The sequence below is a fragment of the Equus caballus genome, chromosome 13 (genome assembly GCF_041296265.1).
Source record: "Equus caballus isolate H_3958 breed thoroughbred chromosome 13, TB-T2T, whole genome shotgun sequence".
Taxonomy (NCBI): Eukaryota; Metazoa; Chordata; class Mammalia; order Perissodactyla; family Equidae; genus Equus; species Equus caballus.
The window spans coordinates 39,261,276-39,275,076 of NC_091696.1; the positions used below are offsets into that span (position 1 = coordinate 39,261,276).

The 13,801-nt window shown below is 46.3% G+C and overlaps 1 protein-coding gene across 4 annotated transcripts; it reads left to right on the plus strand.

Moving 5' to 3' along the window:
* The first annotated feature begins 913 nt into the window (after positions 1-913).
* Positions 914-12,819, plus strand: COQ7 (coenzyme Q7, hydroxylase). Of its 4 annotated transcripts, none has more exons than XM_070232239.1 (8): positions 1,199-1,260; positions 1,806-1,915; positions 6,158-6,336; positions 7,485-7,599; positions 8,345-8,484; positions 9,098-9,166; positions 9,855-9,933; positions 12,556-12,819. In XM_070232239.1, exons 3-7 carry the CDS (start codon positions 6,199-6,201, stop codon positions 9,930-9,932), a joined length of 540 nt encoding a protein of 179 aa, XP_070088340.1. In that variant the 5' UTR covers positions 1,199-1,260; positions 1,806-1,915; positions 6,158-6,198; the 3' UTR covers position 9,933; positions 12,556-12,819. The 4 variants fall into 4 exon arrangements, with proteins under 4 accessions (XP_001488213.4, XP_023472024.2, XP_070088340.1 ...); XM_070232238.1 differs by having other exon boundaries at positions 1,200-1,241; XM_001488163.6 differs by lacking the exons at positions 1,199-1,260; positions 1,806-1,915 and adding an exon at positions 914-1,072.
* The last annotated feature ends 982 nt before the right edge of the window (positions 12,820-13,801 follow it).

The window sequence follows — 13,801 nt, forward strand, 5'->3', positions numbered from 1 at the left end:
AATATTAAACGTTTTGTTCTATATCCTTCCAGATCGCATCTTTGATTTTTTGCCCTCATATATATACATTAAAAATTCGAACAATTATTTCTGCTGGATAGACCCCTAGAAGCAGGATTGCTGTATCAGTGGATATGAATTTTATAAAAATATCCAACGAAAATTTTTTTAAGACTTTTTTTAGAGTAGTTTTAGGTTCATAGCAAAATTGAGAGGAAGGTAGAGATTTCCCATCTGCTCCTTTCCCCCTACACACGCATAGCCTCCTCCATTATCAACATGCCCCGCCAGAGTGGTACATTCATTACAATTGATGAGCCTACATCCACACATTGGATTTGCGCTTTAAAAAGTCTGATAAACCTCCCCTCTCCACTCCACCCTTCAAGAAACCAATTTGCACCAATATACACGCACACCAACAGGAAAGTGGAGACAAAGTAATAATAATAATACATGCTCTCTGTAGAAAATCTAAAAATAGAGAAAAGGACTAGGAAGAAATTTAAAGTTGCCTGTCAGCCCCAACACCTAGAGATAACTGTATTGACCGTGTGGTGAATTTAATTTCAGCATGCAATTTCTACTGAAGTGGATGTTTGATACAGAGAAAAATCTCCCTCCACGTTGGCAAAGCAGAAAATACGATGGCGAAGCCAGAAAGAATTCCCTCATGTTCCTCTTTCCCAGGAAGTTAAGTGACAAATCTCGACTCTGTCCGGATCTTTGAAAAAATACAATTTAGCCTTCTCATCTCCATGGCAACCCAAGGCTCCTTTACCAACGCTCGGCTCTTGAGTGATTGATAGTGATGACATCCAATAGAATATTCTCACTTGCCATTTCCAACCAATTAGATGGAAGCGGGGGCCTAGGAGCGTTTCCATCGATGCAAAGGCGGGTAGCGCCTGTCTTACGTGTGTTTTGCGTCATTAGTGTGCGCCAAGGGCACGTTTGGCCCGCGTCGCCCTGGGGAGCGGCTCCTTTGTTTTCAGGGCCATGAGCTGCGCCCGGGCGGCGGCCGCTCGCTCGCTGTGGCGGCTGTGCACGGGCGCCCGGCAGCCTCTCTCAGGTAAAAGGCATGCGCAGCCGCCCCGCGCGCTGGGCCGGCGAGCCAGGGAATTTTCGCCAGCGGCGTTTGCCGGAGAGGTCACGGGGGACGCGTGTATACGTCACAGCGCTGCGACGGAGCGCGACTAGGAGGCTTGAAGCGCGGGGCCGCCGGCGGGGCGGGGCGTGGGGTGCGCTGCGAGAAGGCTGGTAGGGCGAGGGTGGTTCTCCGCAGGGATGCTCCCGGGCGTCCGTTCCGGGGGCCGCTTTGGGGAATGACGTATTTGCACGTCTGTGCTGTGACGTCACTGCAGATGTGGTCGGCGTTCCGGGCTGAGGACAGTGGGCGACCTTGAAAGCTCAGTGTCCCACGGTGTCATTGTAGCCTTCGCTCAGGGCCTCTCCAGGCCAAGGGCGGTCGTTTGACCAGCAGCATCGCCCCCCCAACCCAGCTTGTTAGAAATGCAGATTGTCAGGTCCCATCCTTGACCTCCGGGTCGCTGTGCCTGTCTCTTAACAAGACCTGCGAATGATCTGTGTGCAGTGTAAAGTTTAAGGAGCACCAGGGCGGGGGGAGAAGCGTGAGATTCGGAGTAGGAGATTTGGGTTTGGGTCCTGGCTTCTCTCCTCGTTTCATCTCAGAAAATTGTGAGGTCATTTTCTCAAAGTTAAATCATTCGTGTACCATCTTCAGGATCTTTGCCTTATAGCAATACCACTTGTGCTTTTAATTACTAAATGTGTTTTTTCTATAGCTGTGTTCCATTTTTAAATAATGTCACGGAAACTAAATCCTGAGGGTAAACGGAAAACCAGTATCGCCTGCCCAAAATAGAGTAATAAAAAATACGCTGAAAACAAAAAGGTACTAAATTATATTAGATACTGTTGCTTACCGAGGCTTGAACACAAGACTGTCTTTCTGGTAAAAAAGGGAGATCAGCAGGGGTTAGGAAGGTGTTCAAAATATACCAGCTGTCAGTAGAGACAGCCTCCTTGATGAAATCAAAAGGATTGGAAGAGAATTGAAAAGAGAATAACTCATTACACTGATGTTGTTTAATGCATGTCCATAGCCACTTAAGATCTTCCCATACTCCCCTTAAAACCTCCTAGGTACCACCATTGGGATGTGTTTCATACTTTGGGAAAGCATGAATATAAAATGATGCATTTGAGAGCTGCTAGCACTGGGCCTTAACTTTATTTTATGTTGTTTTAAAGTGTGTAACAATACAGGCAAAACTCAGGACTGTTGAACATGAATTTTAATGTTCCTTCGTTGAGCCAATGAGCATAACAGAATAAGAATCATTCTTTTCATTTATAAAGTTACTTTGCTTCCTATATCTTCTCTTCAGGATAACTCAGTAAGAAAAGTTTTATTACTGTATGTTTTCCCTTAAAAAGGACTAACCTGATTATTGCCAAGTTTATATTAAAAATCAGGTTATATTAACAACTGGATTATATGCTAAGTAAGAAAAGGTGATTCTGTATTTTAGAATGCAGTTTAAGAGTACATCATAAAGGCATAAAGATATTCAGTCTTTGACCCAGTAATTCTATTTCTGAGACGCTAAGGAAATAACCCCATTTATGAAAAGCTTCATATTTATTACATCATTATTTATATAGAGAAGAATTGGAAATAACCTAACTGTGTGACAATGGAAGTAATGTGTGATACTGGCTGACCTATTATATAGCCGTTAAAAATGACATTTACTCAGAAAAAGGCCAAAATAAAATATACTCAAATTTCAGTAATGATTACTTCTTACTGGTGGGATTATGGATGATTTTAATTTTCTTCTTTATAATTTTATATATTTTCCAAAGTTTCCACCATAAATAACTTGTAGTTAGATAAGAAATTTATTTTTAAATAATTCTCAGAATAAGTTTATGGTAACTGAAAAAACAGCATAACAAATTGTACATAAAACATAATCTCGGTAGGAACACAAACAGGAGCGTAAGGAGATACGACAACTGTTCATACTGATTGCCTCTAGGGGGCAGCACCGTGGGGGATTTTTGTTGATTTCACCTTCCCGGTTTTCCAACTATAGTGGGAGAAGAGTATGTGTGTGTGTGTGCACATGTGCACACAATACTAAGAAAGTCTCCATTGCTTGCAGGATTTAATTCACATCCCTCAGCATGCTCTCCATGCCACAGGGACCCCAGATGACATTTTAAAAATGGAGCTATAATTCACATGCCATAAAATTCACCCTTTTAATTTGTACGACTCAGTGGTTTTTAGTACATTCACAAACTTGTACAGCCATCACCACTATCTAATTTCAGAACGATTTTACCCCAAAAGAAACCCTGTGCCAATTAGCAGTCACTCCCCATTTCCCCCTTTCCCAGCCTCTGTCAATCACTGATCTACGTTGAGTTTCTATTAATTTGTCTATTCTGGACATTTCATACAAATAGAATCACACAATGTGTGGCCTTTTGTATCTGGTTCTTTAACTTAGCATAGTGTTTCAGGGTTCATCCATGTTGTAGCTTCCATCAGTGCTTCATTCCTTTTTATTGTCAAGTAATATTCTATTGTATGGCTGTACTACATTTTGTTTATCAATTGATGGGCATTTGAGTTTTCACTTTTTGGCTGTTGCGATTCATGCTACTATGAACATTCCTGTACAAGTTTTTGTGTGGACATATGTTTTCAATTCTTTTGAGTATATGTATACATATGTTCCATATCTATGAGTGGAATTGCTGAGTCATATGGTAACTCTATTTTTAACTTTTTTTTTTAATTTTTAATTTTTTCCTTTTTTCTCCCAAAGAACCCCAGTACATAGTTGTGTATTTTTAGTCGTGGATCCTTCTAGTTGTGGCATGTGGGATGCCGCCTCAACATGGCTTGATGAGCAGTGCCATGTCCATGCCCAGGATCCAAACTGGTGAAACCCTGGGCTGCCGAAGCATGGCACATGAACTTAACCACTCGGCCACGGGGCCGGCCCCCTATTTTTAACTTTTTGAGGGATTATTTTGCGAAGCAGCTACACCATTTTACATTCTTAGCAGCAACATATGAGGGTTTCATTTTCTCCGTGTCCTCACCAACAGTTGGAAATATCTGTCTTTTATTATAGCCATTCCAGTGGGTATAAAGTGGCATCCCATTGTGGCTTTGATTTGCATTTCCTTAATGACTGCTGATGTCAGGCGTCCTTTCATGTGCTTACTGGCCATTAATATATCTTCTTTGGAGAAACAGCTAGTTAAATCTTTTGCCCATTTTTAAATTTGGTTATTTATTTATTGTTAAGTTGTAAGGGTTCTTTATATATTCTGGACACTAGTCCCCCAGATATATAATTTGCAAATATTTTCTCCTATGTGTTGTCTTTTTACTTTCTTGATGGTCTCCTTTGAACCACAAAAGTTTCAATTTGATCAAGTCCAGTTTCTCTCTTTTTTCTTCTGTTGTTTGTGTTTTTGGTGTCATAGTAAACCACTGCCTAATCCAAGGTCATGAAGATTTATACCTAAAAAAAAAGAAAAAGAAATGCTGATTCTGAATTGTCTGAGATTAGTGTTAGAGACAGGACATGTGTTTTCTGCTTCTAGCTCCGTGTCCTTTCTGTGGTCCATTCCATGCTTTTTAAAGATACCTTGCAGAGATTGTGAAAGGATAGAAATGGCAAATATCACGATACCCAATCCTACACACGTTCCCCCCAAAATTACTTGTTAGTTGCCTAAATCTGGAAAGTGGTGCAGTGCTGGGAAATAGTCTAGTGTGTTCTGAATACGAATAGAATCCGACCCCTTCCCTACTGGGAGTCAGCTGTGTGTTTGAACGCATCTGTCGCTCAGCCTCTTGCTGTCTCTCAGTAAATGTTTTTGAGGAGTCCTGAGTTGTCTCTGAAGTCCTTTCCCATTGACGCGGCTTGGGGTGGGAGTAACAAATGAAAGAACAAGCAGACAAGGTTATTCTGAGAAATTCAGCGAGCTCATCATTTTTGGTTCCTGAGCCTCATCATCGGCAGGGAGATCAGTGTGATGGAACCTGCAGTCTGTGGACCTGGAGGCAAAAACTTGTGACAGGCTGCCTTGACCTTCTCAGATGGCTAAAATCATTCTCCACGTAACACCATGACTGTGGAGCACGGTGACCCGTTGTCTGATGGCACAGAGCTGAGCAGTACATTATACTTTGCAGAGCTCGGACTCTCCAGTTTCTTTTTTTTTTTTTTTTCCCGAGGAAGATCAGTCCTGAGCTAGCATCTGCTGCCAATCCTCCTCTTTTTGCTGAGGAAGACTGACCCTGAGCTAACATCCATGCCCATCTTCCTCTACTTTTTATATGTGGAACGCCTACCACAGCATGGCGTGCCAAGCGGTGCCATGTCCGCACCCGAGATCCGAACTGGCGAACCTCGGGCCGCCGAAGTGGAATGTGCACACTTAACCGCTGCGCCACCAGGCTGTCCCCACCAGTTTCTTGAGTCAAACATGCTCCGTGCGATGGAGCAGGCATTGCGGGGGAAGGAGTGCATCAGAGCTGGGTCCCCGCGCCTCAGCACTCCATGCGCACCCTCCTTTGTTTAGAGTGTGGCATGTAAAACCCCATCCAGTCGAAAAGTTCAAGTGCAGAACCACCCCGAATTCCACCAAGCCTGCCCCGTCACCCTGTGTCCAAAGCATCGGCTGGGAGGAGCATCCATGGTTTTGAAAGCTCCCTGAGGGGGTTTGGTGCAGCCGGGGCTGGGAAGGAAGTGAGCTGGGAGGGGCGGGTGGACTGGAGAGCTGTGCCCGTCTAGAGGCAGCTGCCACGCTAAGTGCTCGGTCAGAAAACAGGCTCGGTATTTCCAGATCCCATACACTTAAAGTGACACCAGAAAGCCAGAAATCTTACTAAAGAGGTAAAATCTCCTGTGCTTTAAGTGTTGGTAGCTAATTCACTTTTTAAAAAAACACTGCAGGTTAAACAGAATACACTTAGGAGTGTATCCCACCCATGGGGAGCTCATTTGTGACCTTTGTTCTAAGGGCCCCCCTTCTGTCTGTGAAAGGAAATGTGTCAGTTTTACCTGAGAGTAACGAAGAATAAACACTTGCATTGCAGCTTATGGAAGAAGAATCGGTGTCAGATTTTGCAGTTCAAGAATGACCTTAGACAATATCAACTGGGCAGCTGTGGATCGAATAATCCGGGTGGATCATGCAGGTGAATATGGAGCCAACCGCATCTACGCAGGGCAGATGGCCGTCCTGGGCCGGACAAGCGTCGGGCCGGTCATTCAGGTGGGCACTCCTGTGTGTCTTTCAGCCTGACCTCCTGGACAGGGGTATCCAAAGGCCTTCAAGGAGCGAATCACATTCGCTCATGCATCCCCAAGGGAGGTGCTGTGCTCCCCAAGAGAGGGAACATTGGTTATTGCGGGGGGGCAGGGAAGGAAGAGGGAAATGCACAATATTCTTTATATGTACAGTGTCTCTGTAGTGTTAAAATGTCATGGGGGGGCGGGCAGTAAGGAACAAAGGGTTGACATTCACTGCATTAGGTGAAAGCACTGGCTGCCCAGAGGTGGTGATCCTGCCCCCAGCGGAAGTATATTGAGAGGCAGAGGGAGGGGCCTGGGCATCATAGTCACACAGATCCATGGTTCTCTTCCATCTGGTACTTGCATGACCTTGGGAAGTCACATGAGGACTCTGGGCCTCCATTTCCATATCTGCAAAATGGGCTGCTAACGCCTACCTCATTGGCTCTTCGAGAGGAATAAATGAGCTGGTGTGGAGCAGCTATTTCAGTGCCTGGCATGTAACAGACACTCAGCACAAGTTACATTGCCTGCTCTGAGTCCTTGGGCAAGGTGCTTAACCTCTCTGTGCCTCACTCTCTTCATCTGCATGATGGGGATAGTAACAGTCTGTCCTTCACAGACTCAGTGCGTTGTCTACAGAAGGCTATCGGACAGCACCTGGCACCTAGGAAGTGCCGTGTGTTGACTCTTGCTGTCATGCTCCCTTTCCCTCCGATGGAAGTGAGACTTCCCTTCTCGCAGCCTGGAAGGGAGTTGCACCATAGCTAATGTCCTGCCCTCCCCCTTTTTATGGGCTCCTGAAGCATCTCGTTTCTCGTGGGTGGTGACCCTCGTGGTATAATAGGCACGTGGTGGCTCTGAGGAGCCGTGGTCCGTGGCAAGCTTCTCTGGAACTGAGATAACAGGCTCGTGTCTTGGTTCATTGGCACTCTCTTCTCTGTAGCCAGGATTCTTTCCAGTCTTGCTTCTTCCTTTGGTGACTCAGCCTGGAGCGGCAGTTTGCATCCCTTCTCTGTTCCCATTTTGCTTTCTTTCTCCCACGTGGACGTGGCGTGGAGCTTCCTTGGTATACAGCAGGCGGCCTCTATGGAATACTCGTGTTCTTACTTTTTATGTTTCTTACAGAAAATGTGGGATCAAGAAAAGGACCACTTGAAAAAGTTCAGTGAGTTGATGGTTACGTTCAGGGTGCGGCCGACGATTCTGATGCCCTTTTGGAACGTGGTGGGGTTCGCACTGGGTACGTGCCCATCCGGAAGAGCTTATGCGAGCTTAGGGATCTGGGAGGATTAACTGGCCGAAGTCCCGATTCCACAATTCTCGCTGTGTCCTCTTACAGCCTTTTTATTTACTGACTATTTTCCTAACGTTAAGTTCCCTGGCTTTTTTGTTTTACTTAAATTTATTTAAGATAGAGTCTTTACACCAGTACTTTCATAAATAGAAGGGACAGTAAAAATAAACACAACAGAGGGAAAAAAAATCTAGAGTGATGCAGGCGTGGCCACATGTTCCCTGATAAAGGTTCAAAGCCTGAGTTTGCTCACTCTTCATAAGGGAGAAGCGTAAATGGTTCAGAAAAATCAAAGACAGACTCTCCCCACGTGAAGGCTTACTCCTTGTCTTACTCAGAGGGTTAGAAAGAGCATTAAAAGAGAAAAGCATTCTTACTGTGTGACTCTGGGTTTACCGCTGTGACAGGCTACCACCTGAAACAGTAGTTCCCAACGGGGGCACGTTGCTCCTGAGGACACTTGGCAAGATCTGGGGACATCTCTGATTGTCACAACTGGGGATGCTACTGGCATGTAGTGAGTAGAGGCCAGGGATGCTGCTAAACATCCTACGATGCCTGGGACAACCCCACCACCAGGAATCAGCCAGCCGCAAAGTCCGTAGTGGCGAGGCTCACAAACCGTGACCTGGCTCGAGCTCCCTTCCCGGTCTCCGCCCCATCCCTCACTGCTCTGGATTTGACCCTCCAGGCGCGGGCACCGCGCTGCTCGGGAAGGAGGGCGCGATGGCCTGCACGGTGGCTGTGGAAGAGTCCATCGCACATCACTACAACAACCAGATCAGGACGCTGATGGAGGAGGACCCCGAAAAGTACGAGGAACTCCTGCAGGTGATTGACTGCACTCTGGAAGGGGGCTGACGTGCAATTTCGTAAGAAGAGAAAACAATAGAACGTTAGGGAATGATGCGGCCTTAGACATCTAGGTCAGTGCCTCATCTTGAAGGAAACGGAGGGGCCGCTGAAGCCGTGTGCTCTGGGCACGTGCTTGGGCAGAGCCGGGACCAGAACCCGTAGCCCAGGCCTGTACTCTGTCCTCTTCCAGGCCTTTGATAGGTCCTGAGCAAATGCTGCAAGCATGAACCCTTCAGGGTAAGTGAATGAGCAAGTAGATGTCCTCTGATAATTTTCCACTGTAAGTAAGGGACCGTTGAATTTTTTTAAGCCTGTATCAGAGGTTGGTGAACCATTGCTGTGGCTGCCCACCTGTTTCTGTGAGTGAAGTTTGATTGGAGCACAGCCACGCCTATTCGTCTGCACGGCCATGGCTGCTGTCCCCTCTCCCGTGGCAGAGATGACTGGTTGAGACAGGGGCCTTCCAGCCCGCAAAGAAAGTTTGCCTCCCTGTGTCTCAGACGATACTGCAAGGCCTTAGCCTCCAAAATAAGACAGACGGCAGGAGAGCTGAATGCTGACCCGCTTCGATTTCTTTTCATTTAACCAGGTGATAAAGAAATTCCGGGATGAAGAGCTTGAGCACCACGACACAGGCCTCGAACACGACGCGGAACTGGTGGGCATCCCCCTACTGTCTGCCCGGGCTGCTTTGGGGCCTGACTTGGAAGGTTGGGGGGCGGGAAAGTTTCTGTTCCCAGAAAAGTAGATTTCAAAGTGACCGCAAAAGAAAGTAAGCCAGAAAGCAAGCCCGCGCTCTGTCCCCAGAGGGATCTTGTTTGTCGCTTCCTCCCGTACCCTCCGCCCCAGCAGCTGCTTTTCCCTTCCAGCGAGCAGCTGGGTGATTCACATGTTTTGGCAGAAGCAGAGGCATTCCAATCTTTTGAATAGGTTTTTCTTCCAATTTAAAATAAATTGTGGGGCCAGCCCAGTGGCACAGCGGTTAAGTTCTCAAGTTCCGCTTCGGCAGCCTGGGCTTCACTGGTTCGGATCCCAGGCGTGGACCTACGCACCACTTGTCAGGCCATGCTATGACAGGTGTCCCACATATAAAGTAGAGGAAGACAGGCATGGATGTTAGCTCAGGGCCAATCTTCCTCAGCAAAAAAAAAGGATTGCCGGCAGATGTTAGCTCAGGGCTAATCTTCCTCAAAAATAATAATAATAATAATAAAATAAAGTAAGTTTTTTTCTTAGATCTTATTTCTTATCCAGAGAGGTCTCACCCCTGCCATGCCACGCTAGCGTCTTACAGCTGAAACAGAACATATAACATGTTTCTTTTGCTTGCTTCTTGTTTTTAACAGGCTCCAGCATATGCCGTTCTCAAGAGCATTATCCAGGTCGGATGCAGAGTGGCGATATATTTATCAGAAAGATACTGAAGTATGTCCACTTCTCCTTGTCTATGAAAGATGATGGTAATTTAACAAGTGCCACTGGCAGAAAAGGAAATGCACAATTATTGTTACGTGAATTTTGTTGATAAACGGCGAGAGGTTTTTTTTGTTAATAAAACTCTCCAGTGTGGATTCTTTTCTCTGCTGCGTCATGCCATAAGGCTGACGGTTCACCAGCTGCATTCTAGTTTCAGCAAACAAAGTTTAGTCTTGTTTGGTCCATTGTTAATTTTTCCTCAAAACATCAAGAATGAATCATTAAGAAAGTAACAGGAGGGGCCGGCCCTGTGGGGCAGCGGTTAAGTTCGCACGTTCTGCTTCTCGGCGGCCCTGGGTTCACTGGTTCGGATCCTGGGTGTGGACATGGCACCGCTTGTCAAGCCATGCTGTGGCAGGCGTCCCACGTATAAAGTAGAGGAAGATGGGCACGGATGTTAGCTCAGGGCCAGTCTTCCTCAGCCAAAAGAGGAGGATTGGCAGCAGCTGTTAGCTCAGGGCTAATCTTCCTCAAAAAAAAAAAAATAATAAAACTTTTAAAAAAAGAAAGTAACAGGAATCTTCACGAGAAAAAAAAAATTGTTGAGTTTACTGGTGACAAGAGGTAATTTAAAACACGAGGGCATTTAAGATGGAAAAGCAAGACTGTCACGTCCATCGGGTGAGTGGAGGACTGTCGTCGTTTCCATTTTGAATTGTAGAGTGAGAGCGGGTTACTTCCGTCATAGAATATACTACATTGTGGATTATTTAATTGTCTGTGATCAGGTGAGGCTGTCTTCTGATACTAATTGCGGTAAATTAAACACGGGAGAGGAGAGTTAGAGACACCCTTTGGTGCTGGGTTACACCCACACGTCTGTAGGAGGGTTTGTGCCGTCGGTTAACAGCTGAAAAGCCAAGTTCCTGTGCAGTTGCTGCGTCGTGCCTGCGTTATTTTATAAGTGTGCATTTTATGTCTTTCCTCTCTCAGACTGTGAGCTCATGGAGGGCAGAACGTCTTTTCCGGTTCCTGGTACATTTAGCCGTACTGTACACAGGGACTGTATGAGTCCCTATTCAGAGAGATGATTTGCAGCTATTTTCTTCTTTGCTGTGGGTCTTTTTTTCACTTTCTCTTTTTTAATCTTTATTTTTATTTTTTGTTTTGTTTTTTCTTTTTTGAGGAAGATTAGCCCTGAGCTAACATCTGCCAGCAATCCTCCTCTTTTTGCTGGGGAAGACTGGCCCTGAGCTAACATCCATGCCCATCTTCCTCTACGTTATATGTGGGACGCCCACCACAGCATGGCTTCCCAAGCGGTGCCATGTCTGCACCCGGGATCCGAACCAGTGAACCCCGGGCCGCCGAAGCGGAACATGCGAACTTAACTGCTCTGCCACTGGGCTGGCCCCTTTTTTTTCACTTTGTTAATGGTGTTCTTTAAAGCACAAAAGTTTATTTTGGTGAAGCCTAATTTATCTGTTTTTTCTTTTGTTGCTCGTGCTTTTCTGTTGTATCTGAGAAACTGTTGCCTAATCGAAGGTCACACAGATTTACCCGTATGTTTTCTTTTCAGAGCCGTGGAGTTTAGTGTTACCATTTAGATTTTTAGTCTGTTTTGAGGTCAGTTTTGTATGTGCTGTGAAGTAGGGGTCCAAACTCCTCCTTTTGCATGTGGCTGTCTAGCCTGTGGGGTTTTTTAAATCATCAGCAAGAAGCAAAGAGAATGACCTTCCTTCCATTCACCTGTACACTTTAAAGGGTGAATTTCACGGTGTGTGAATCTACGGCAATAAAAAATAGAGGATTTATAGTTTTATGTGTATCTGGAAGCAAACCTAGGCTGTTGACTGGGGAAATGGTGTGTTCAACGTGCCACCCTTCAAGCCAGCAGAGCACATAGAGGCCGTAGCTTCTGAGATGCTGGCGTTGTTCCCGCCCTCCTGTATCGAAGCTACTTTCCTAAGGTTTGCAGTCTTTGAAGACACACTGTACAATCCCGATTACAGGCCCAGATTCGCTGCTGTTTGTTTAGCATCCCCTTCAGAATCCATGGCTGCTGTCTTATGCTTCTGAGAGCTTCCAGCACAAGACTAGAGAGATTTTCTGATTCCTCCTTTGATTTAATTCCATTACAGCTTGTCCTCGTGTATTCACGAGGTAATCTCGTCTTTCCCTTACTTCACTGCTCTGACCTTTCAGGGGAAATGTGATTTTAAAATTGGACCCCATCCAAAGATGATGCCAGGATGACAAAGGGTGTTATTCTTGCAAGCAGCGTAGTTCCAAAGAGGACATCTGTGCTGTCTAGTTCTTTGTACGTGTGTTGAATTTCCTTGCTACTCAGAGTGCGGTCCACGGACCAGCCGCAGTGGTGTCGCCTGGGAGGGTGTTCGAAGTGCAGAATGTGGGGCTCCTCCCCGGAGCTGCTGAATCAGAATCTGCATGTAACAAGATGTGGTGATCTTAAAGTATGTCCACACATTCCTTGATGCTCCCCTGGCCTGGAGTGTGGGCTGTACTTAAGTGACTTGTTTCTAAGAAACAGAATGTGGCAGAAATGATGGCGTGTGACTTCCAAGGCTGCCAGGTCATGTAAGACATTACAGCTTGTGCCCTTCCCTCTAGGATCACTCTCTGGGGGAAGCCAGTGCCACGTGGTGAGGACACGCAAGTAGTTAATCTCTGGAGAGGGTCTCATGGCCAAGAACTGAGGCCTCCTGCCAACAGCCATGTTTGTGTGGCCTCTCGGAGGTGAAGCCTTCAGCCCCGACAAGCCTTCAGATGACAGCAGCCTCAGGAGAAACCCGGAGCCAGAGTCACCCAGCGAAGTCACGCCTGCATTCCTGACCCTCAGCAGCCACATTAGATAATAAACGTTTGCTGTTTGCAGCCGCTGGGTTTCGGGGTGGTTTATTACCCGGCACTAGGTAACTGATCCAGACATCTCCAGGTGGTCTGGAAGCACATTCATGTTTGAGAAGCACGGAACTAGATCTTGAACTCCTGGAAGGCAGAGGCCATCGTAGTCATTCCCGTATCCTCAGAGTTTGGCACAGTGCCTGGCAGTCGCTAAATTTTTGTGCACCAACCACAAGATTGCCCTGTTTCTAAAAGAAGTTTCTGTAAGAAATAACGCATGTGTGCACATGGTGAAATACTCTGACAGTGCTAGAGGGTCTTCACAGCGACAGGGGGTCTCCCTGCAGACAGCTGGAGTAAGTAAGGCAAACCTGGCCGCTTGCCTTACTTTGCGGTTACCTGTTAGCAGTCGGCCACAAACGACAGTACGTTGTTTTCTTTCTTTTTTTCTCACTTTTCAGAATACCTCAAAATCAAATATCTGCGTTTAAAAAAAAAAACAAAAAACCTTCCAAACTTATCCCCTAGAAGTGACCATTAATAATAATTCATCGTGTTCTTTCCAGACTCTCAAAATCTGTCATCCATCCGTGTCTGTGTTTGGGTTTGGGTTACTCCTAAATGGAAGAACATTGTGCATCTTGACCTACCATTCGTGTTTTCATTTAGTGATCTGTGTTGGCCATCTTTCCCAAGTCAGTACGTATAGATCTCCCTTGTTCCTCCAATTGGTGCAACACTCTTCCATGTGACAGCAGAGCTACAAGGAGGACCACCACACTGCTGGCCCCTCCCCACGGGCTGTCCTATCTGCCTCCTCCTGAATGCTCAGGCCCCGCACTGGACACGTGCTCACCTGTCCCCTCGAGGAGGAGGCGATGGAGGCAGAGTCCTCCAGGGGATGGAGGCCTTACCCCCTAGGCCGCTCCGCCTCTTGTTTCCTCTCTTCCCTTATCGGTGGACGTTTGGGTTATTATTACAGAATTTGGGGACCTCTAATGCTGCAACGGGC

Excerpts from the sequence above, each read along its gene's own strand:
- COQ7 (XM_001488163.6), top strand. The coding sequence starts at position 1,000 with ATGAGCTGCGCCCGGGCGGCGGCCGCTCGCTCGCTGTGGCGGCTGTGC. Across the intron at positions 7,600-8,344 it reads CGTGGTGGGGTTCGCACTGG|GCGCGGGCACCGCGCTGCTC; the intron begins GTACGTGCCCAT and ends TTGACCCTCCAG. Across the intron at positions 9,167-9,854 it reads TCGAACACGACGCGGAACTG|GCTCCAGCATATGCCGTTCT; the intron begins GTGGGCATCCCC and ends TGTTTTTAACAG.